The sequence below is a fragment of the Dermacentor variabilis genome, chromosome 3 (genome assembly GCF_050947875.1).
Source record: "Dermacentor variabilis isolate Ectoservices chromosome 3, ASM5094787v1, whole genome shotgun sequence".
Taxonomy (NCBI): Eukaryota; Metazoa; Arthropoda; class Arachnida; order Ixodida; family Ixodidae; genus Dermacentor; species Dermacentor variabilis.
Genome location: NC_134570.1, coordinates 71,003,955 through 71,029,167, shown reverse-complemented (window position 1 = coordinate 71,029,167; position 25,213 = coordinate 71,003,955). Strand labels below are relative to the sequence as shown.

Genomic DNA, 25,213 nt, shown 5'->3' with positions numbered 1-25,213 from the left:
CGTTATTGCTCCGGGGGAACGAGCGGTCTCCTGGGGGGAGGGGGGGGGGGCTGTAGGGGTGGTGGCTTGCGGGGTGAAGGCGGCACGGCGCTATTTGGCAGGGCGGGCACGCCTTCCGTGCGCTCGGAGAGCGAAGCGGCGGCTCTCGTGGAATACTAATTCCGGCTCGCACGCTAGAGCTCCCGGCCGCTCGACGCTGCGGCCGCTTTGTTTATTCTCTTCCGATCTCGTTGCGACGTGGCCTCGTGTAGCCTCTGGTTTTGTTTATTTTGTCGTCGTAGCGTTATTTCTCTCTTTGTCTCTATGCTGCTTGTAGATTGTATGCTCAGTACAATCCATGCTGTACTCTCTCTGGGTGGCCACTAAGTGTCCATTGCGTGTACTTTGTTCTTTCTGGAGTAAACGGCGAACTCCGTCGAGTGCGAACGAACATATGTAGTGTAGGCGCGCGACCGATCACTTTGTTCTAGCAGAGCGCGTGTCGAATGCGTTGGAGTGGCTTATCGGAGTTCTGCGGCGGCGCGGTTTGGCTTTCCGGCGCTCCCAATAGGTCGCAAGTGGAACCGAGGTACACCTCGGTTCCGCTTCCGGTCAACTGCTTAATGCCAACCTTCGGCCAAAGGCGCTTTGCCTAATGCAGAAGTTTGCAGCGGGTAACGCGTGCGGTGCTTTTAAGCTACCGCGGCGCCGTCCTGCCAGAAATGAGCGCACAGTTCAACTTTTGCTGCCGGGATGTCATCTATACATTGCAGCACGCATACTCGTACGTGCCGAGGCTTCGTGATGAACTGGAAGGTGAATAAAACGTACAAAAGAAAGGATCAGCCGTCAAACTTCTTCGTAGGAACGTTGCACGACTAGCACGCAGCACGGCTGAACGGTAAAGAACACCGACAGAAGACCTAGTGTATTTTCTCAACGAAGCCATGTGCCAATTCGCAGAAAGATCCATAGACTTCTACTCTTCACTCACCAAGCGCCAGATTTGACTACAGTATATCTGTTAGCAGGAAAAGTCTGCGGTCGCATGCTGCACACGTTTAACGCGTTATAGCGCCCTGTTTCGCGCCAGAGGTTTCCTGCCTCTAGCGTGCTGCGCACGTTCTGACACCAAAGCGCCCTTGAAGACCAAAGCCTCGTCCAGATGATAAACTTGACTCTCTTTCATCCGCACTTTCTGTTTATCGTTGTGTGGCAGGTGCCGCCTGTATATAGAACTCGGCGAGCAGTACCAGCACGTGACCCAATGCATCCACGTCTGGGTTGGCATTTCGTCGTGATCTGCCAGCACAGACACTGCTTCCGATTATATGCTTCCATACGTTTTCTCGAGCGTGCTTGCCATACCGTGTGCTTGCGAGCGCGGGTGGCCTGAGAGCGGCGAAAAAAATAATAATAAAAGGGCAGCAGAAGCGCGTGTCTACGATACGGCTAACACCGGGCAGCAGCAGAAGGGTGGAAAGTTACACAGCACTCGTGCGGCGAGTGCACGCACTAGCGAGCGACCGCGCGCGCGTGACCCATCCGAGCAAACACACTCATCGCGCGGCGACGTGTACTATACGTAGCGCGTAATATACGTTGCGTGCGGGAAGGAAGGTAAAGGTACAAAAGGGTGGACAGCAGAGAAAACAAATGGAGGCACCGTGTGGTAGTGGCCGCGCTTTTCTCTCTCTCTTATCTCGTCCGAAAGGGTCGCCCGCGCGCCGCCGTGTTTGCCTCGGGTCGCGTACGCGCACGGAGTGGCAGCCACGGTGTGTGCGTGTGTGTGCATACGTGTAGTAGGCACTCTGCCTTGGCCTGGCCGCACTTCGGGACACGCGCGATCCATCGCTCTGTTTGTGTGTTGTGTGCGTGCACGCGTGCCCCCCGCGTGGGTGCGGAGATGGCGGCCGAGTCCTCTCTGTGTGCGTTATCTGTCCTTACGTGCGTGCGCAACCGTCGGCTTTGCGGGCGTTGTCGCGCGCCTCACTGCCGGTCGAGGCAAGGGAGTGTGCGCCGGTCGCGAACCGTGCGTGGCTGCTGCTGCAGTCGCAGCTTCGCGGTGCCTACTCCGTGTGGTGAGATGGCGATGCGCTGTAAGCCGTAAATGGGGTGCTTCGGTGGCAGCGCCACGTCCAAGAAGCCCAAACCGAGGTATCGTGGAATGGAGGGAGATATATAAAGAGTCGGAGTCCTTGGGTGTTTTGCCGTTGCTGGCGTTCAGACGAGATTGGACGTGCCGAGGAGCGCCGTGGGTGTGCCGCAGGGCAGGGGAATGCTGCCTGGTGGCTCGTTCTGGTGGCTCGTTCTCAAGCAACGCCCGTTCGCAGGTGTACCCTTCGTATACGCTGAAATCCGTCGATCCACTCGCTCACTGAAATTTATGAATAACGCAGAAATATAGTCGTATTTCTCGGATATATATATATATATATATATATATATATATATATATATATATATATATATATATATATATATATATATATATATATATATTGCGCAGTAGCTCATCCGCCAATTTTCCCGACAGTGCGTAATATGTTTTACTAACTCTATTAGTTAACCTATCCGTTCTGACTTCGCCAGTGTGCTTAGCCGCCGCAGTGAGTAACGTTCTAAAGCCGAGCCTTTCTTCTTCGTCCCTCTCTGTGCAGGTCCGGAAAGGTTCGTCTCGCGTGGCGAGCGACGAGAACTCGCGGCCCCCCGGGGCCGGGGGGCCAGAACCGCCGCCCGCCTCCATCAACTCCCGGACGCAGCAGCCGCAGACCAGGAGCGCCTCCGGCGACAGGCTCAGCGACGTCAGTATAATACTACGGCCAGCACACTTGCCTGCCCTCTGTCTTGCGCACCTTGCTTGCCTCTCTGCAGCTTTTGGTATATTAAAGGGAGAGAATAAAGGGAAGCAAGGTTAACTAGACTCGTGTTCCGGTTTGCTAACATATAATAGGTAAGTAGAATGTGGGATCAAAAGAAACAGACAAGACGAAAGTTCACGGCAGTCATGCGCACTACACAAGGCAAAACGTGTCTATACAGTCCGGCACTCAAGCGCCTTCATATGTCGTGAAAAAGCTCGTGTGGCTTTCTGGGCTGAGGAGCTTTGGGGCACCAGGTTCCCGGTACCTTTGCATCGGTTAAAGTCGTATCGTCCTCACGTTTTAGGACGTTAAGCTACCCTCGCGGAGCGTGGTGGTGCTTCTTGTGAACCAACCCGCTAATGCAGTAAGCGAGTCATCGGTAATAGTGGTGGACTTTGAGCACCCGTGGACGCTGTTCGAGCTCCGTTCTAATGGCACCTAAGGCGTTTGCGTTACCTTTCAAAAGCTGCCACTTCAGTTGTGAACCGTCATTGGGTTTCGGAGCCCGTTTGTGCCAGAAAATAGTGGTCGTAACCACAGCAACTGGTCATGTGGTGACTCTGGCGTTCGGAAACATGGATATTCATAAAACCTATAGCGTACAGATAAACACGATCAAAGATTGCACGTACGGAAGATGTCGAGTGATAGCTGAGTCCACTCAATAACGTTCCTGCGCGTCTTTCGTTTGCGCTATAGGTATAATTTGTTGTTGCTTTGTGGATAACGAATGAGGTACGAGTTGTACTCATCCACGCGAGCTGAGAGATTATGAATAATCACTGCAGCTGCTGCAGGATCACTTCTGAGGTTATCGCAAGGACCGATGGCATGTCTCTGCACCAGAAGGACCGGTTCTCTTATTGCCGCTGTATTGCGCATAAATTGTTGGCGTAAAACAGTCACTTTGATATATTGACACGTGTACTTATCTTTATCGGGCGAACACGTTTCGCCGCCTAACAAATGTTTCGCACAGCGCGGGACGCGCCTGCATGTATCCGAAGTTTCTGGAAAGTTATCGATAGTTCTATTCGCTGTCAATTGTCGCCGAACCTTATGTTATCTGATTTCATCGCCTGACGCGAATGGTGTAGAACTTTGTGGAAGGCACGCGGGTCCCAACGATTAGTCTGAAACATTCGACGATTGATGTATAAAAGCCGACGCGCTTGACCCGTTGATCAGATTTTCGACGATCGCCGACTGTGTTCGCCGCTATATCGTTGCGCGTTAAGTGTAGCCTGTCTTTGTCGGCACAGGTTCGCCCAATAAAAGCTAGTTTTGTCTTTAACAGTATTGCTACTGTGTTCTTTAACGTCACTACCACTTGACAATATGCCAGTTATGTAGCGTGCATGAGTAACGGATACCTTATTGCCCGTCGTTATGCGATTAGATCGCTGACCGTGTGCGTCGTGCCAAGAGCATTTTGTTGACACGAGGTCCTATACTTATGAGGCGCTCCTTTTCCGATTGCGGCACGCAAGCCCGACAAAGGATAAGCGAGTGCGTGGTGTAACAGTGTGTGTTCCTACAGCGCCTGCCCTCGAAGATGAAACTGAGATCCTCTGGCTTTCTCGTGTGTATGCACGATGACACTGCTCGAATTGCGAGAACAGTTGCGACAGTGTCTCAACCAGGAGTTTTAAATGGGACACACCGAGAATGGGTATTCCCGTGGCTTTCCTGTTAGGCTTGCTTAGCCAGCCGGGAGCTTGAGTGGCTTGTTGCGACGTGATGCAGGGTTAAGGGACCGGATTATGTAAGATTTATTTTCATTTTCCATTGCTCTTGTGCTTTCTAGTTCGGTCTCTGGTACGTCGCCAGGCGATCGCTATCGCTAGCATCGGCCACTTGCCGCGACGGTTGATGAGAAATGAATACAATTGAAGGAAAAGAATCCTTGCATAACCCCCACCCTTACCCCCTTGCTACTTGGGGCAGTGACAGGCTACCGCAGAAAGTGCGTACACAGGGGCCTTGTTGGCCTCAGGCGTCCTTTATAACGATTAGTGCATGTTTGGTACTTTATGACATACGAGAATTCACCCATATCAAAGTTTTATTAATATAATCCACTAGGGCTTTGCTTTGCTTTCACCGGGGGTACCATGAAAGTTGCTATATTAGGAGTCGTAAACTCTTGATAGCGTTCCCCCTTCTAGGTGATTGCGTTCTTTTAATTACACGCGTCTGGGTTTTCATTCGAATTCATCTCGAAATAGAAATTGGCTCTCCGCTATCAAGAATCAAATAGAAGTGGCTCTCCGCTATCAAGAGCCCCGATGCCGGGGCGCAACTATGGGCTGTCCAGAGGGCCCACGATGCGGCGGTCGGGCATGGCCTGACTGTCCCAACGTGGGAGCGGCCCGCAGCGCGCTGAGTCGCGTACCCCAGGACCTTCATTAAAGTTTTGCATCCATCCATCCATCCATCCCATTATTTGTTCCATTTAACTCGCACCCTTTCATCATAGCAGTTGACTTCGGGCGCGTCAGTTCGTTTCATTACATCACGAGACGCTTAATAAGACATCTTAACTACGCGAGTCAACTAAAAGAGAAAACGAAGTTGGAACGTAGAAAACATTCAAAAATAATAATAAACCGTGAAGCGTTATGAGCGTGAAAGACGGCAGGGAACAGCTGTTACAGAAAATAAAGAATGCGGGTAATGGAGCCAGCGGGCCTCGTGAGCGCTACATCTGTCCAGCGTGATGCAAGGGATGGCAGGCGAAAAAAACGTGGCCGTTGCAAAAGTAAAGCGTGACGAGCAAGAATGGAGAGCTGTTGTGGAGGGGACTCGAGTGTGGGAGGCAGTGAGTGAGGGGGATGCGACGAGGTGGAAAGGGAGGGAGAGGTTGGACGCGTGCTAAAGCTGTCAGCGGCGTGTCAAGTTCGTTAACAGCCGCTATGAAGAGCGAAAGGCGCGTTTTCTTTTCTTCTTCTTTGTTTCTTCGGGAAGTGTTCCCGTTCACGCGGCCGCGTTCGCGTGCCAGCCCGCGGATGCGTTGCGTACACTTGTCTGTGCGCGACGTTTCCCAGCGACGAAAAAAAAAAGAAAGGCAAGTGAAGATGAACGAAAAAACTGAAATGAAAAAAAAAAAAAAACGAAGTGCAAGCAAATGAGTCAGAGGTGAATACTTCTAAGTGGCGGCGGACAGAGGGTGGGAAGAGCTGGCCGCGACTACGTTGCAAAACGCCCCCCCCCCCCCCTCTCCCCCCCATCTCGAGAGAGCCGTAATTTATCGAGCCACGCGCTGGCTTGCCTTTCTTGCAAGCGGCACTCCCTTTTAAATTGCCTCCTGGGAGAACGTACGTAGGAGAGAGAGAGAAAAAGAAGGAAGTGTGAGGGCAGTGAAGGGAAGAGCGCCTAATTAAGTATTTGCTCGTACGCGACGAAAGGCGCCGCGCGGCAGCCTTTTGGCGCTGTTGTTGTGGTTTGTCGACTTTTCGAAAGGCTTTTGATTATTGTTTTCTCTCTCGCTTGTTTGCGAAAAGCTGGGTTGTTTCCTGGACAGATATGCACGAGTACATTGTGTCGGGTATTACGCGAAGTCGGTATAGGGACGATAAGGTGTCGTTTCAGCTTTTGCTTTCGAACGTAAAATTTGCCCTCGCCGTTGAAGATGTAACTTGAGGAAGCGAAAATAATGTGTACCACAAAACCTTTCTTTCTATTTTTTTTTTGGGGGGGGGGCGTATTTTACCTTGTTGTGCCATTCGCGTTTAATGAAATCGGTAGGTGCACGGCAACTGACGTACACTGAGGTCCCACGTTTTGCTAAGGCGCGGCACAAATTAACTACAGTGGTTCGGGATTCCATTTCACGCCATTAGCATTAGTTTCGCGCGACTGGAGCTTCTGGCGACCCCGAATCGTTCGTTCTGTGGCACGCTGCCGACGCTGCGCATGCGCGAGGTTTAGCCACGCTTGCTGTTCCGCCTTTGCGGCACAGTGGCGTTGCGGTTTTCATTGTAGAAAGCTAAACCCGAATTTCGCGAGAATCCGCTGAATGGTACAGCTGCGATTTCGCTAAGATATCCGCTCGGCAGGATTTTAGCGCGAGAAACGAAATCTGGATGACGTCAGTACGCCGATGTTGGATTGCCCTAGTATGTGGGTTGTTTTTGTAACATCGTCGTGCATTCTCGGGAATGGCATGTGTGATGTAAATTACCAAGCTTCATGGCGCGTCATCGGCGCTAAAGTGGTTGCTAAAGATCTTCCGAGAAATAGCTCGGGACCTATACGACGTAAGTGCGTCGGGAAAGCAACGTGAATATATCTTTTGTTTTTCTTCTTCTTTTTCGGTACGAACATTGCGCCAAGGAAATGCTTAGAATGTGCTAGGATTTGGTAAATAGATTCTTTAAGCAACTCAAAATTGGCTTCGAAATATTTACTTTGAAACATGCTACAAAACTCTGGTCCAGAGTTTAGTCTGCGACTAAAAATAACGCCTCACTTCGCCAATATCTATCGACAAATCTGCTGGAATGGCAACGCTTTGCAGTCCGTAGTTATTGTTAGCGCATGACTTAATTGCCGCGCACCTATGGAAAGACGGCGAGATGATGTATATAAGCAGTAGTCAGGTTCGGTAACTATTTAATGTGAGATGGCGCCATGTGTGCTTGCGTTTTATTTGCGTTTTCCTACCTCGAGCTAAATATCTTAAGTGCCTTAGGGCTGACCAAGGTGGTTTTGTTTTAATGTACCTGAGGCGTCGTGCGCATTGAGGGATCTTTGGCCTGTCCGTCAAAGTATTATTCCTGGCGGGTAGATTGGTGTAGTGACCAGGTTGGTGGCGCCTCCTGGAGCCGTGATGGGTAACCGCGTTACTATGCAGTCTTGTATATATTTTAAATTTTTTTCTTCAAGAAGAACGCTCATGAGACACCAAACTTTATTGCGCGTCTTGGTTGGAGGAAGCGACACAAGATGTCGCTACCAGCGTAGTCGCTGCGTCTCGCCTCTCCAGTAACCGGGCTTTCAGCGATTGTTAATGCGTTTACGGACGTGCTGAAACTACCCATTCTAAAACCGGCTAAAATGTGTCAATAACCGTGGCGTTTCCAGAGTCACCATTCGGACGACCGCGCCATTATCTGTAGCTGGGAATCCTAATGAGTTTACGATGCGCTGAGGGGGAATGGTTTTAGCCGTGAACCGCCTTCCTTTGTTCTTCGGCGAGCTTGTGCCATGGCGACTGTATCGCGTCGTCCCAGCTCCTTGTATTTTTCTATATTGTTAAACGACGCGGCTCATTCGCTCTTCCCGGCATTTTAAGTTTACTTGTATTTTTTTCTCGCATTGTTCCTCTTTTGCGCACGACAATCACCGCGCGTCGCTGATATGGCGCTGATTGAATTTTCCGTCCTGTCCCCGGAGGAGGCTGAGTAATTACTGTCGCCTTAGAAGTTCAATTACATTGCCTCGACAGATGGGCGCGTGGAAGCGGTATCTCTCTCTCTCTCTCTCGTCGTTTCTACTTGACTGCCTCAAAGACTCACTTTAGGATTTTGTGTGCTGTGCTTGCGGTAAATTTGTGCTCCCAAAATGCTCTCGGTATGTTTCTAGTTTCCGTTAGCGGTCGATGTTTGTCTTGTGACTTTTTGCCACGCTCCCGGGTGTAGATTTGCTGTTGACTCACAGTCGCGTTCAATATGAGCAGCAATGCGGTGTCTGTGGTCTAGGCGCAAATAGTACACGGCTGCGCCGACGTACGAAAAATTGGAGAACTAGCCATCGTTCCAATTACTGATATTTATTATTCCAATGCTTCGCGTGTCGATTTCCTGAAGTCAGTCTTGGAGCCCTTTTCGCCACAGGCTCCATGTTGCAACTCATATTGGACGCGACTGCACGTAGTTTTCGCCTCCAGGTGTCTTGTCGAAGGTGGCATCTTTTCCCACGTGTATTAAGGTTCACGTTCTCGCTCCAACAGAATTAGGAAACGGCCTAGTACGACTTTCGTTTCACTTCCACGTCTCCTTTATGGGCTGTACACTAGATACGTTGGGCGGATAACTGGTGGCCTGTCATAGTTACTGAATGGGTGCCATGAGAAAGGAGGCGTGGTGGACGACTACAAGGAACTAGGTTGTGTGGTGGATGGATGGATGGATAAATAAATTAATTGAGGTCCCTCGGTGCGCGCGATTAGCGCGCAGGTGGTGTGATGAAATTGCGAAATTTTCAGGGAAGGAATGCAGATGGAATGGAAGATGGAATGTGTTTGTACAAGATGGGGGGTAATTGAAGATCGCTGGGAGGAGCTTTCTTCCTGCAGTGGATGGACATGAACAGGCCGATGACGATGATGATACGAAATACGTCAGCGCGATGTAAAGAAAGGAAACAGTTGTTGCGGGGTCGAATCGAATCTGCCTGGTATCGTTCGGCAATTGTCCGTGGTATGGGCGACATCTGATATTTCGGGCTTGATCGTGTCTGCCTCTTCCCGTTTACGGGATACGGAAGGCACATAAATTGGTTAAGTTAAGCTGGTGACATCATGTGACGCTGTGTTCAGTTAAAGTGCGCAACAATACTATTCTAATAATCGGCTGTGTTCTACAGCTGCCGGTGCAAAGGAACCAGCAGCAACCTAATTTTCAGTGAACGTGTGTTGAATAATTTATTGTTCCTTTTTTTCGTTGAAGGACAATAGCACTGTACAGGGAATAAAAAAGAAAAAAAAAGTTGGCCGACAATTACGCTTCTTGGCAATGCGATCTTTGAGCGCAGCTGCTGCCTTATTTCAACAACAGGAAACCGCATACAGAACACGCAGCGCCGAACGGAGGCGGTTGTTCGTTTCGGATTGGGCAGCACACATCGCCATCCGCCGCTATCGAGCCGGCGCTCCGGCTACGCGCCATCTTATAGTGGGTCACCACTGCGGAGAGGGTGGGGTGGGGGGCAAATATTTAATGTTTCTTTGAGGTGGGATGAGGAAACGGGTGGAGAACAGGGGTATTGAGTAGAGGTCACACACTCATTCACTCACAGACAGGCCTCAATGTGGCCGCACAAGGTTGGGGTGGGAAGTAGAAGTATGGGGACGAAACGCTATAACTCTCTTTCGAGTCACCACAACGGCACTGCGCCAGGGAAGCGGAAGTATAGTGCAAGGGTTGAGGCGGGAGAAGGACAGCTAGGCGCAAGCACTGCCAGAGGCGACCAATGCCACAGGAACGCGCCCCGCAAACGGGGAAGCGAGAGACGGCTGAGAGCCGTACAACCACGCGGCGCGGAAACGGAGGAGCGGGGAGCAGTGGGATCACGCGCGAGGAGGCAAGGAGCGCCCGCCTCCGGCACCGCGGCAGTGCCGCGACAGCGGGAGGAGGTATGGCGAGGGTAGAGTAGACGATAGCGGCGAGAGTCACCGCAACGGCGCCGCGCGGAGGAAACGGGCAAGAGGATAGGCAAGAATACGTGATCCGGCTTTGGAGGACAAGGGGCATAGAGTTTCCTACAATATACTAGAGGGAACTCTGGCGCTGCAGTCATTGTCCTACTATGGGAATGATGTGAAGTACATGGATTGGCCTGATGTTCGTGCATATGGATTCAGACGTTCTTGTGGCTTTGTATACTACGCCATATAAATCTTATTGTAAATTTCAGAGCAATCCATACTCTTCGAAGAGCAGAACACGCCGCGAACACGCACGATCGCTACTAAATGCACCGATTGAGCTTGTCGAGGTGGCCAAATTAAAACGCGGCAAGCGTCTCAAGGCGTCTCATGCCCGCGATAGATTCATAAGGGCGTTTCACATCGCTTTTTGATACATGCGTCCTTGGCTTAATGGTTTCGATATCCGGCCTCTGTGCTAGAGGTCCTGTGTTCAAATCCTGCCGTCGGAGAATTTTAATAACTTTATTTATTACACAGACATTGTCGAAAATGACGAGCTTACAAAGCCACAAAGCCGTTTGAAGCCAGAAGGACGAAATTTAGACAAATTCATGTACTTCCCATAATTCCCATGTTGGTACACGCGCTGTCATCGCAGCTCCCGTAGACACTAGCCCCAGAGTTCCCCTAGTAAGACTCGTGCCGCGCAAGACGTGGCAGCAGGAGCGCGCGCAGCTAGAGCAGCGACCTTAGTTACGACGAATCACCTTAGAGATGACCTTGGTTACGACGAAGCACGACGGCGAGGCCGACAGCGACACAAAACGCGGCAACGGGCGTTAAAGATCCGCGCTCCAAAAACACCCTTATAATGAGTCTAGGTCTAACACAGCTTCACAAAACATCGTCTCTTGCGCTGGCGATACAATATACGTCTTCAGTGCGTCCATATTCCGTAAAAGCCAATCAAGTCTACGGTCAGGGCTTAAAAAAAAAAAAAAAAACGCGTATCGACGTAGCTCCGCATGAAATATGTACGCGTGCAGACGCCCCATTCCAGCTTAAATGCACCTGAGTCACCGGCATACGTTTCCCGTGTATTAGCTTTAAAGCGTATAGCAGTCGGCTCGCTGCGGTGGCATATGTGCAAACGTGCCTTGAGCGGTATGGTCTCCTGAGTTCTGATGAATAGCGCGGCGCTGCCGGCTGCCTCCGCGCCGCGTTCTGTAATAGAGCCGCCCTGCAAGTGTGAGGTGTTATGAGGAGGAGCATCACACAACGCGCAGGAGTGGCCGCACCAACGCGTTGCTCCCTCTCTCTTTATTTTCTCTCTCTCTCCCTCTCTCTCTGGCCATTTCGGCAACGTTGAAGAGGAATCGTGCTGCGCATGCTCACCGGAGTGTCGCGCTGCGGTTGGGGGTGGGGGGAGGGGGGCAGGAGCGAGCGAGCGGCCTTTCAATTTGACTAATGGACGGCGGTGGGTTAGCCAGCTCGCCAGGCCATGTTGCGAGGGGAAAGCAGCCTATCTTTTTGCGCGCTTCAACTTGGGTGGCAGGTAGTAGTGCTTCGCTTGTGTGTGACCTGCCGAGCGGAACAGCCGCTGTACTACGCGGGCGGGCGTCGCGGCCACGTCGGAGGGCCGTTCGTATATACACACACGCCCGGAGGCCAGAGAGGTCGCGATGTGCGACACAACTATCTCTTAGCACGCGACCTTTCTTTCCTCCTTGTTGGCTTTCTATGTCGCCGGCATCCGAGAACTTAATTGGATCGCCGCGCCGAATGAACGGGCGCCCGGTTGTTGCGCTACTGCCCGTGTTTGGCGGCAAATGTTGTTCGACTTGCGCAGAGGAAGCGTCCCTCGGAAAACTGGTTGACGAGTGGCGCATCTGCTTTGAGAAGGGCAAGTTCTGTCTCTTTTGGCATCTGTTGTTGCGCGGCGTGTCTCCATCCTCAAGGACAGGGCTATACAGATGACGTTCTTTTCTTCACCGTTAGGAGAGGCTGTAAATAATGTTTCCCGATCGTCACGTTGTTCTCAAAGATGCGTATACGTACCAGTACTCCCAAGAAAGCATCGTGCTTCTCATATTGCGGTGCACGGTTCCTTATCGTGCTGATGTTCAGTTTGGAAATAAAGCGCTCACCCGAACACCAGCAAGTGGTCTTTTTCGTTCATACTTGCCGTTGTACACTTGCCGGGCGACAGCCTTTTCCGGATCGTTCCCCGACTATTCGATTTTTCTTGACATCTGGAGGTCGCGCATCAAATATCCATCAGAAAGGAGTGCATTGTTTGGTCGAAAATCTAGAAGGTCGGGGAATTCGACACCGCGTGTGCCATTGGACACGGCCTGTGCGGCAGCGAACTCTCCTTGCGTTTACGGTCTTGCGCCTTTTTGATTCTCCTTTTTAGCGTGCGTACACGGCGACAAAGCACTTCACGCTCTTCAATACGTGCACCGGCAGTGCCCCTCTCTCTTTTATACGCTGCCGCTAGCGTAGCGCGGTTCTGAAAAACAGCGACGATGGCGCGGCCAATAGCGTTCCCACAGACGGCACAAAAGAAGCAAGCGCCGCAAAGCGGCCGACAGCCGCCGCGGGCTCTTGGGTAAGCTTCTGGCTTGCTCGCGTTCGATGCTCCACATAACAGGGGTGGGAGGAGACGACGCCTGAGGGAGATGGATAGACGACGCCCCCCAGTCGATGCGTGTGGGGAAGCGCTTTGGGACCTGTGCGAAAGAGCCGCCGGAGGAGCGGCAGGGGGGGGGGGGGGGAACGCTTTAACGACTTTTCGATACGCTTCTCGGCTCGCCTCTTCTCCCTCTGTGTGCTGCCTCGATTTCCAGACCTTCCGTGTTCCTTATTTTGCTCCTGTTTTGGATTCGGTCTAGTAGGCTCGGTTCGATGGTTTTATTTTCTCGGTTTGCTCTGCTTTGGCTCTTCCCTCCGTTGTAGCCACTTCATTCAATGGTTCTTTGGTGTTTTACTCGATGCTTTTGGCGTGTCTTCGCCCATTTGGCTTTCTTGTACCTCGCTGGATCGTTTTCCATAGGTTTTTCTTTTCTCTCTCTCTTTCATACTATATGTGAACGTGGTTTGGTTGGCGTGCGTGCGTGCGCGCGCGTGTGTGCGTGTGTGTGGTGCTTTACCGCCTGTCAGCTCGCTTCTGTTGCCACAGTTGTGCCCCTCCGATTCGACGTGGGCAGAGAAAAAGAGAGAGAGAGCGATGCGTAAGAGAGTGCGGGAGAGTTAAAATGTTTCCCGTTGCTACGCCCATCCTCCTCCATTTTGTGGAGTGTGTGATCTCGCGTGTTCGTACGCGCTCGTTGTGAGCTGTTGTGTTTGTTTTATATTCGATACCCAGGCCGGTCGTCTCGAGATTTGCCCAGCACACGGTGCACCTCCCACTTCCACCTCCTCGCCCTCCCCCTTTTTTCCTTACCCCTCCGTTACCGTCGCAGCCGTAGTATCCGTTTTATTTTATCACTCCGCTCACCCTCGCCCGGAACCGCCTCTTTCATTCTCTCGCTCTCTCTCAGATCGCGCGTTCTCTCGCGCGGTCGCCCGTGAGCTAGAGCTGTAAGTGTTGTTTCTGCTGGAACCCGCAGGGCGGCGAAGATGGATGACGCCTCCCCCGCCTGCAGCTTTCTTGTCTCTTTGTCCCCCATCCTCCGTTGAGGGTTTCTTTTTCTTCTTTCTTTTTCTCTTTTGGGCGTGGAAGGAAGTCCCAGCTTCCTTGTGGCATGTTTGGATGTCTCTTTCGGGCTGCCTGTTCTACCGCCACCTACTGGGCCAGACGGTCGTGACTTCTTTTGCTTCGATTTTTTTTTTTGTTTGCTCCTCGCGGTCGATCTCCTGCTTCTCCTTCTTCATCTTCCCTCGTTTATACCGCCCCGCTATCACGATGACGGCGGGGGGTTAGCGAGCGAGAGGGAATGAAGGAAGCAAAGCAAAAGAAAGAAACATGAAGGCGGCCTCTTCTCGTCTTGTTCCTCCTCTGCAAGGGAGATTTTTTAGGGCTTCCTCGTTATTTTGTTAAGAGGCCCCCGTTTTCGATATCCGATTAGGACCGCGGCCTGGGGCGGAATGGCTTATTCACTTGTTTTCTACTTGTTTGGCACACACTGTGTGCAGCACACGCTCTCTCTCTCTCTCTCATAGTCGCGTGCCGCGGCGCCGTTGTTGCGGGATTATTATTATTGTTATCACCGGCCGGCATCGCTGCCTCTGTCCTTACCCCCGGCGTTCTTTGTGTATGGTGGCGGCAGTTGTCTCTCGTTCGGATATTGGCTTATCCGTCCCATAAATGCGGCGCTGTTTGGATGCTCTCCTGCCTACGTTTCTTTAGCTTTGAGTCTGTTTAATGTTTCTTTCTTTCTTCTGTTTCTCTTTTTTTATGTTGGAGAGCCGTTCTGGTTGCTGACACTGCGTGTGTTGGTTTTCTTTGTCTTTCGCTCTATCTGTATAGGCGTTTCCTTTAATCATCCTGCAATTGAGTAGCGGTTCTTTCGTTTCCTCCCTCCCAGTTCTCTTTTCTTTTCTTTCTTTTTCGCTCGGCTCCGAATATCGCCGAGAGTTCATTTCGTTTCAGACTTCGCTGCGGTTCTCCAGCGGCGGCTCCACTCCCGGCTCGTCGATTTGTATTCATTACTAGACGGCTGCTGTCGCTGCTGCTGCTTCTGCTTCGGCTCCGCACTGAACGGAGTTCCTATTTATTGCGTTGACGTGCGCTCTCTCTCTCTCTCTCTCTCTGTCGTGTTTTTTTCCCCTGTCCTGTCTGTCTTTCCGCTGCTCTCATTGTTTTAATCGACCTCTCCGCTGTCCTGCGCCTTTGTTTCGCTCTCCGCCTACCCTCGCGGTGACCCCGTGTTTATTGCTCGTATAACCGTGGGCGTCGCACCGCCTTGAACGTGTGTGAAATTCGGCTTTTTAGCGAGAGGGCAGTGCTTTCACGACTCGCTTCACGCCACGCTGTTGGCGCCCGCTACTTCACTACAGGGTCTGTGCGGTTGTTTCCTTAATCTTGTTTTTGTTTTTCTTCACAAACTAGCGATGTCGGGCGCAGCTAAAGTGTGTAACGTAACCTTCTTCGCCCGTATGCAAGTATCTTTAGTGAAAGCCCACCGAGCCGAATATCTCTCTCTCTCTCTCTCTCTCTTAACTTAAGATTACTGTTTTGGTTTTGCTGTTCATTAAAGGCAGCGGACGGTGAGGCTGAGCCCTCGGAAACTTGTCTCCCTGCTCTTTCGGTCCACGTCTCTGTGTGGTTCATCGTCCGCGTGTTGTCTGTTTTCCGTGCACGTTGAAATGGCGAAGCAAGTAAGGAACGATGCTGCACGCAACTCTTCCTCCTACTGCATGTAACAGATCTTGTGGCTGGCGTGTTCTTGCTCTAGCCCCCGGGGCACTAAGCTCTATCTACGATGACGTATAACTCCATTAGGTGTGCGTTGTAAATATATGTTGCGACAAGAAGCGTTTTTAACTTGCGTTCGTTTTCCCTTTCGAAAACACGTTGGCGTGTTCGAAATTTCGAAACTCGTGGAAACCGTCGTCACGACAGTTCTGGGAACGAGAAAGATGCGTGGGTCTCTGTTAGCTTGTAGCGTCAAATATTCTTCTTTAAGAACCAGCCATATATATATATATATATATATATATATATATATATATATATATATATATATATATATATATATATATATATATATATATATATATATATATATGTGTGTGTGTGTGTATATATATATATATATATATATATATATAGTAGCCTGTGGGCGTGAGTTAAGCGCTGGGCACACTAACCGCGTAGCATAGCATTGTGTCGAAAGCGCTCTCTCCGCGATCTGTCAGCGCCATTTAGCGTCGGCGCAGCTGCGAACGTTATACGAAGTGTTGCGTAATTATCGCTAGCCGGCCACGTTTAGCAGCAGTACGTTGGCGTAGCCCCACTCGGCCAGTGTCGCAAGAGCTGTTAACCTGAGGTTTAAATTGCAGCGTTAGTCTAAGGCCGGCTACGACTATAACAAATACGAACCAAAAAAAGGAAGAGTCGTTCGAGCGCAGTGCGCGTCGATTACCCGAGAAACTGACGTCGGAAGGCTTACGAAACGCGCAGGCACGCGCTTTGCCTCTATATGCCGCACAGTCTTGGCCTTGCCGTTCGGCAATTCGGATTCATTTCGTACTGGCAGTGAAACGTTCCTCGTGCTAGTCCAGCAATTTATTGCCGTGTACTGGATTGCATACGAGTCTTGCGAAAATTAAAGGGCAGTTTTATAGAGCCCATATAGATTGCGTAAGAATTCTACGGGAAGCCCGCGCAATATACATGTAATCATTAAATGGATACGATACGTTTCAGTAGGGTTATTAACCGACACTCCTGCCCGCGCCGGCGGCTGCGATGAGAGAACCCGAGGATTTGGATGGGGGGGAGGCTTCTTAGTTGCAGCTTATACGCTTCACTGCCGGAAAATGAGTGCTGCTGTGCACTGCGTTTGGCGCGTTCGGTGGAGGAGAAGGAGATTGCGGTGCTGGGACTACTGGCAGAAGTACAGGCTCGCAAATATCTGCCCGTGAATGGCACCTTCAGAAACGCCACTTCTCAAATTATTTGCATTTCTGGGCGTTGAACGAATAGCAAACGTCGTGTGTACGGAGCGCAAAATCTTTATCATTACGAGACGCGCACGTGCGTGTCCAACAATGTCTCGTTTGGGAACACAGAGCAGAGCATCGTTTACGCCACATCGCAAGAGTATGTGCGCGACGGAAGATCGCAATTATTGGAGCACGCACGCACGCAGGGACAGCTTTTGAGGCGCCTATATAGCGAGTATCATGCGCGGCCTATGCAGCAGGTGGTTTATGCGATAAATCGCGGCTTATTTGCACCAACACTGCTGATCTGTATAGAGCTCGAAGTTGTCGCTCCCTCCCGTCTTGCCTGCGATGAACGATGTTTTCAGTGACCGATTAAAAAAAGAGGTGGCCCGGAGGTATTGCGTGCTACCTCACTGTGTTATTCGGCCCTATATTTATGCCACGTGCATGCAAGTACAAGTACAAGTATCTGCATGTTCTTAGCACGGCGTTCGACCCGTACGCTTTATATATTCAGCGGCCCAGTTACACTGAAAAGTCGTGACGCGCACAAAGGAGACGGCTAACCCGTCTCGTACTCGTGTTTCTCTCGCTCGCTCTATATCTCTATCTCCTTTCTTTTTCTTTATCTCCCCCCCCCCCTCTCCCTGAATGTCCCGTGTTTATCCGCGGGCATTCGGTTTCTCGATAGTGCTCCAGGCTCTATTATTTTTACGCTCTCTTTCTGCAGGGTTCTCAAACTGGCCGTAGTTTCAGCTTTGAAGCACTTACTCTACTTTATGTTAAGTATATTCCAAGAACAGGTGCGGGGGGGAGGCGAGGGTGGAGGCGCCCGGAGGGCACACAAAGCCGATCAATTTTGAAAATTCTTTCCGAAACATCGTATGGGCGACCTCCCTTAGAAAAAAAAAAAAAAGAAATATCGCTCGCCGCGGCGCACTTGTCGGGGCTTCCTTTTACAACGTTGGCGAGTATGTGTTCGAGGAATTCCTATAACGTTTGCCTCCTTCGGAAGGACTGCGGATAAAAAGCAAAATAAAGCGGGAAAGGGACCGAATGTTGCGTGACGTGAGGTGTTCGAGAACGAGAGGGGAAGCACGAAGCATTATAGGTCGCGCGTATATATATAGTATGTACAAGGCACGTTCTTGCGGGAGAGGGTGCATGGGGGGATCGAACTGACGCGTGCGTTTTATGTTCCTTCAGGAAAGCAGTGTATATATATATATATATATATATATATATATATATATATATATATATATATATATATATATATATATATGGGCTGGTGGTTTGGATGTTGGGGGTAACGGAGGCTGGAATACATGCAACTTCGGCGCGCGCTTTGTTGCTTGCTTGAGGAGCTGCTGTTTGCGCGCGTTTTTTGGACGTCAATCCGTTTCGGAAACTGCATCCCATTCTTCACCGACTTCGTGAATGCGCTTTCTCGTTTGTTGTCTCTCGCTCTCTTCTCTCGCGCGTTTCGTATTTCCCCGAGCGAATCGAAGGCGTCCGTTTCGTCTTCGCTCCCGAGGGAGATTGTTGTGGCCGACTCGCCGCCATTTCGCAAGCTCCGGACACCCTGGAACGAGTTTGCGTCGGTGCCGTTGTCGAGAGGCGGCGGAGGTGGCGAGACGGGCGGCCGACGAGTGACGGTCGTTTCTTTTTCCAAGTGCGCGTGTTTTGGCGGCGAGTAGAGAGAGAGAGAGAGAGAGAGCTTGCATTCGAAAATCGCGCACGCTTACTTTTCTTTCATATATATTTTTTTTTTTTTGCCTGATTTGGGGGCTGCGTGAATCTGTTTGCTGTTATAGCGTTTCCTCCCTTTCACGAGCACTCAGCGCTGCCGAGTCGCTCCGTTAGCGCCTTTGTCCACTCGCGCATATACGTGCAGGTACGGAACTTAACGTGTCTGAATGCGTGCGCCCTTTTGTCGTGACGCCAGCTCGCAGGGCTGACGCGAGACGCTTTATTTTTGTGTTTTAATACTGCAGTCGTCGTCAGACTGGCGGTTACAATATTAGTGGTGAACTTTTTTATTACGCCATTTTAAGCGCGTGTAGTATTAATCACCGTTGCCTATTGTGCGAATGTTTTTGGCATAAAGTTTATTGCGCTTTTTTTATAAGGTCTATCTGTCTCCCCCCCTCCCCTCTCGGCTATTGTATTAAAAATATGGTAAGGAAGTAGTGCAGCTGTACCTGTTCATGCGCGTGTGGCCCCGCTGAAGTTAAGGCAAAGCCGGTTGAGTTATGTCGACCGTGCTGCGTCCCCCCCTTTTTTTCCCCCTTCACATTTTGTTCTACCTTTTTGCAGTGCGCGCGACGGCAAGCGCACCTGTTTAAATGTTTTGCGTCGCCCTTTTTCTGGTATGCTGCTAACGATTGCTCGACAGTCTGGCGTTTTGTTTTGACTGAGCATCGCCAGCGGGCTGGGGGACAGAGAGCGGGAAAAATCGTGCCAACGCAAATCTTAAAATACCGTATTTGCGCTATTGTAACACGCACTTATTTCTAATAGAAAGGTGCTTTCAGAACGGCATGCGCCTTACAATCGTAACTAATTCCATTGGGGCTATAAACTGAAACTGATTCTTACTATTTGAAAAAAAAAAAAAAGCCAGCAAAAGCGACGCTCGGAGACATCGCAAGGTGGTTCAGGGGTGCGTGGAATGCCCTCCCGCAGACGATGGTTGCGCGAGCCTCCGGAAGCGTGAGACATTTCTAGTGCATTAAATTTGAACTAAAGATGACTTTCTGTGGTCGGTAGACAGGGAAAAGGAGGTGTCGTCGGACTCCGATAGCCACTAAATGCAAATATTGTGCTGTGTGTGTGTGTGTGTGTGTGTGTGTGTTTGTTTGTTTGTTTGTTTGTTCGTGTGCGTGCGTGCGTGCGTGCGCGCGCGCCTTTGTATGTTCCATAATATCATTTCAACGTGGTACGCATCGACTCAGGTTTCGTTTATAGATGCGCGCGGTAGAATCGGCACCAAGGTATCTGTTTGAATGTTTCGCCGGTAATATACTGCGCGCTACGATCGGCGCCGGGGTAGAATCGTGCAAGTACGGTACCCTGTCTTTATTTATTCTTTTTTTTTGTCCTTTCACCGCCGCCTCGCTTGATTCTTGATTAACAGAACACGAACAGTTTCTTCTTCCTCATTCTGCGCCATTAATCGGCTCGAAGTGTCTCCCTCGAGGAGCGCATACGTCTCTCGTCTCGGTGCGCTTCATTTTTGCGCGAAAACAGTGCCTCAGTCGATAGCGGTTCATTAGCGGACCGCGAGTGCACTCATTCCCCACTCCTTTCCTCAGATCTCCTCGCAGTCGATTTCGGCGTGGATCGTTTCATTCACGACGCACGTTTAATTGCGGTCGTTTGTTCGCGGCAGTTTAACCTCGCGGTGTCGTCGATCGCGCTTTCGATTTACCGAAGGGTGCTTCAAGGCTCGACATGCTATCGCACTCGGAGCTCTCGCGCGCGCGCATGTTTGTTATATGCGGGAATACGTCCCAAAGTGTGTTCGCGTCAGAAAGCGGGCCGCTATTGTGTTGTGCGGTTGTTTAGCAGTAGCGCGTTTAAGAGCTAGCGTAAATACTACGCCTCAAAACGAGGGAAAGCGAGGCGTTGCACTTGTAGCACGCTTTCCTTATCGATACTCGCACCGTGGAGTTTACTTTCATTACTGTGTGTCCCCTTCGACTGTTCTCTTATGCGTGGCGTCGCCGTGGAGAGATATTGACGTGCAGAGTACCTCGGCTGGTCCACTTTTTTGATGAGAGGCAGCAAGAAATGAAGCAATAAATGATAGTGATGAAAAAAAAATAACACTGCGACTAATAAAGATAATAAAGCCGCAACGGATAGTTCAATTGACGTCTGCCCAAACCGCTAACAGGATAAGAATTGTCCTCATCTATTGGCCTAAACAATTTCTCCCCTTACTAAATGGATCTATATATGTCCGAACACACTCCTCCGTTCAGGTTATTCCCACAGTACAGAACATAAACCCTATCCTTCACGCCTAACTCTACAGGACTGTTTATTACGAGCACTGATATCTCTGTCACGGTGTACGTATTTTGGTACGCGACTTTTTCGCAGTTTCTGTTCAGGAGTGGCAGTGAAAAAAAAATTCATGGGCATTGGTCTTTAGGTGAATTAACCCGCGGCGTACTCTCTGGGGCTCCTTTATTCTGTCGGGCTTAGGCGATATTTACTTACTATGTAATTATAAAGCCTGGCTAGAAAATGCACGAAGCATCATCTAACCACTTCGACTCTCTCTGTTGAGTATAACGGCGCCTCAAAAGAAAGTAATACAACTTTGACGCCGTTATCGACTGCACAGCATAATTCGTTGCTGAAGAAGTTATTATGAGGATGCAGGTATCAAAGAAAATAATGGTGATGCGGGAGAAAACGCACGACGTTCCCCTGATCTTGATAAACTTTTTAAAAAATCTCTCGTACCAGCTTATATTCGACGTCAACAGGTTACAAGATACAGAATTTGCACACACACACACACACACACACACACACACACACACACACACACACACACACACACACACACACACACGCACGCGCACACACACACACACACACACGCACGCGCGCGCACACACACACACACACACACACACACACACACACACACACACACACACACACACACACACACACACACACACACACGAGGACCCAGCTGATTACCCACGAAGACTGAGCACATAGCGTCGAACTCAGAATTGCACTCTACAACAGCTTCTGTGATCTACGCATTTATCTATTCAAGTAGAAGGGGCATGCTCTGACAGCAAGAGCTGATGACTTTCGCGCAGCCCGTGCCGCATAAACTTATTGCGCCGACTGCACATTTGCTATGTTTCGATCAACGGCTACTGACGTTGCGATAAAATCAAAAGCGACGCGTCGGTAAATGCTATTTACATGACTTCGAATGGTAAATGCATGCCGTTATAGTTATATTATGAGAAAAAGTAAAACCATTATTTGATAGAAACGAGCCGCGATACCTAGTGCTCATAACTTCATTTATTGACTTCTGGTGTTGCTTGGTGTCGCTCGACCTCTATGTTTATTTGCCGAATGCGAATATTTCAGCGCACTTAGCGTGAATGCATTTATCTCTTGCACGAAGAAACGCCTAAAGCATATAAGTCAGCGGAGCGTTTTAGTGTGTCCGGTGTTCGGATAAGCGCAAGCGGACTCGGCGTTTTACCTGATGAGCGGAGGCGCAAACTCGGGACTGCCTGCGCGGTGCGGCCACCTGGTGGCACAGAGCTCAACCAGACAAGCACAGAGCTAACATTGCTGTAACGCAGTGTTTTCCACTTTCCCGCTGGTGTAAATTTTCGGCAGGGACGTACGCGGGTGTTTGCCGAAAATTCACAGCAGCAGCAAAAGAAAACATTTCGTTACTGTGTTTAGCTGTGCTTGTTTGGTTCAGTTCTGCAGGTGGCGGCACCGTGCAGGCCGCCCACGTTTACGTCATCGCCCATAGGGTAATACGCCTAGACCGCCTGCATTTACCAGGTAATGCACAGAATAAAGGCCGTGGAGGCGGCGGCGGTGGCTCTTTCCGTTACTTTATTTGCCCCTTTCAACGGCTCCTGTAGTTCTGCTCCTGTAAGTGAGACAAGAGACTCGTCAATCATTCCGGCGCTTGTTCATAAACTTTAGAAAAGCAAATGACGCGGAAAAGCGGCGCATCTCGCCATCTGCCTTCATTATCGTGACCGTCTAGCGTTCGGACAGATTCCTTGTGTTCCGCGCTTGCTCTTGAAGATGTGTCGCATGCTCTAATCGTCTCGCCTTTCTTTTTTTCTTCTTTTTGTCTTACAGTGCAGCACGCGGTCCAGTTCCGGACGTGGCTACATGGTGAGTACCTCTGGCTTTTCCCTTCTTCTTTTGCTTGTACTCGTCTAAGTTGTCGAACTGGGTACATGCAAGGCCGGAGTGTTCCGCCAGTAGCTGTGCGCAAACACGAGATCGAAAGCAGGGTTATACGTGTGACTAGCATTTCATTGAATGTTCAGTTGGCTTCTATGCAGGTAGTGGAGGTTAGACAAAAGGAAAGAACAGGAAAAAAAAGACTGTGGGTATCAATAACGGCGAGCATCTTGATCGGCCCCTGCACGCTCATGAGGGGAGGGAGTCATTGGTATGGGGTAGAATTAAGTGAAAGTAAACAGCTAATGCGTTTCCAAAGGAAAAAAAAAAGTCGAGGTAACATAAAAGGTATAAAGGGTCGGCCACCCTTAAGGGAGACATCCGATACCTATAGTACTTGAAGGTTTCTTTTGCGATAAGAAAAGAAAGAAAGAAAAAGAGAAAGTGGGTTCATCTGAAATTGGAGGCACACACGTCTCGTGGAAAGGTTAACCTGCTGCTCGTTATTCGAAATTTAAGCTGATATCGGCGCTCGAATACTAATTCGGCATTTTCCCTGCGGGTGAATGACTTTGTGCAGAAAAAGCAGAGGCGTATATATATGTGTATATATCCCTCTGCGTTGTTTTATTTGTGCGTACTCGTTCCTCGGAAAACGCGCCCCTAACTGGCAAACGCAGAATTACTATACCGACGTAATTTCGCAGTGGGCTTCCCAGGCCTCGCGAATGACGGCAACGGCACGGCTCCGCTGTTCCGTCGTAACCGCGCTGGCGTATTAGCGACGACCAGAGTCCGACAGCAGTGCTATGCGCACGTCCGTGTTCAGCGTGCGAGGGGACGCCACAATTTTCATTTATGACTCCACATAGTAACTGCACTACTAGGTCGACGTAAGAGAGAGAGAGAGAGAGAGAGAAAAAAAGTGAGATTGGAAAGGCAGGAAGGTTAAGTGCATGGTAGAAAAGCTTCTGGTTTTCTACCCTACAACGAGCGACGGGTAAAGGGGGAAAAAGAGATGGAAACAGTAGCTGAGAGAAAAAAAGAAGCAGACACTCGTGATTCACATGCTCTGACCGTGTGAAAAAGAAAACCTGTTTTCTTTATTGAAATAAAACTAAAAGAAAGGGGTGTAGTCAGCCTATTATGGTGATGGCTATTCGTAAAATATATAGTAGAAAAATATAATAAAACAATGTCACAGGGCCAGAAATCGACAATAGCTGAGAGAAAAAAAGAAGCAGACACTCGTGATTCACATGCTCTGACCGTGTTAAAAAGAAAACCTGTTTTCTTTATTGAAATAAAACTAAAAGAAAGGGGTGTAGTAAGCCTATAATGGTGATGGCTACTCGTAAAATATATAGTAGAAAAATATAATGAAACAATGTCACAGGGCCAGAAATCCACTGGCCAATTTAAGAGGCAAGGGCAAGTCACACCACAATGAGTTTGTAAAAAGTCACATGCAAAGTCACCCAAGCGGCCGCGATCTTGATTGCGATGAGCACCTAGACAGATGTGGAATTACAGAGTTAAAATAATACTCGCACAGAATACAGAAGAGTACAGCACGTGATCTTCAAGCGCTAATAATTGCAAATAATGAAAGCAAGTTGTAGTTACATTGTGTGTCTACTCAGTGCGATATCTAGTACTTGTTAGGGATGTCGGTATTTTCGTGAAGATGTTCGATCGAGTGCGTTCAGTGCTTTTCGCTGTGTTATTTTCTATGGCCGTGGGCCCAGCAATTTTGCGATTGAGAAATGCCGGTGAGGAACAATATAGTGTAGCACTTATTCTAGCTGCCGTCCTCGTGTCGCGTGACTGGGGCATTCGAGGAGGAGACGGCGAACATCCTCGTCGTCGTTGCCACAGGAGCGAGCCGTGGAAGAAGCCCGTTTCATGCGATGTAGGAAACGTTTGGTGTATGCTGTTCCAGAGCGTAGTCGATGAATTAGTGTCTCGGTACATTTCGAAAGTTCTGCATCTAGATGGTATTTGAGTAGAAAGTGCACTTCGTAAAGACTTGTTTCCTTAGTATTTTTCATTGAACTAGGTTGACATACGCAAGTCCTTGTTTACTACTCATGCTTTGCGTGTCCATTGGGGATAAAAGGATGAGTTGCATTTCTGCATCTTTATGGGCCGATTTTGCCAACGATTGCGCCAATTCGTTGCCTGCTGTACCAGCATGTCGTGCAGCCCACTGTAATATCACATCAGGTTTTTTTTTTTCAGTAGCCTGAGTTAAACTGTTTAGTACTGCGTATGTTATTCGTGCGCGTGGTTGGTTGCCACGAATATTTATTTATTTATTTATTTATTTATTTATTTATTTATTTATTTATTCAATACCCACAGCACCTTTGCAGGCATTACAGTGGGAGGAGATACAGAACATCAAGCGCATTCGTGCAATACGACTTAGAAATGAACAATACAGTACCAATGGTAA

At 49.7% G+C, this 25,213-nt stretch overlaps 1 protein-coding gene across 5 annotated transcripts in view; it reads left to right on the top strand.

Moving 5' to 3' along the window:
* LOC142575859 (uncharacterized) overlaps nucleotides 1-25,213 on the top strand; it is a 408,749-nt gene that overhangs the window by 227,196 nt on the left and 156,340 nt on the right. For 3 of the 5 annotated variants that reach the window (XM_075685564.1, XM_075685563.1, XM_075685562.1), the window contains exons 3-5: nucleotides 2,640-2,783; nucleotides 22,708-22,743; nucleotides 25,120-25,209. In XM_075685564.1, coding sequence (XP_075541679.1) covers nucleotides 2,640-2,783; nucleotides 22,708-22,743; nucleotides 25,120-25,209 — 270 coding nt within the window. The remainder of the gene's footprint in view (nucleotides 1-2,639; nucleotides 2,784-22,707; nucleotides 22,744-25,119; nucleotides 25,210-25,213) is intronic. The other 2 variants (XM_075685567.1, XM_075685565.1) reach the window with 1 other exon arrangement.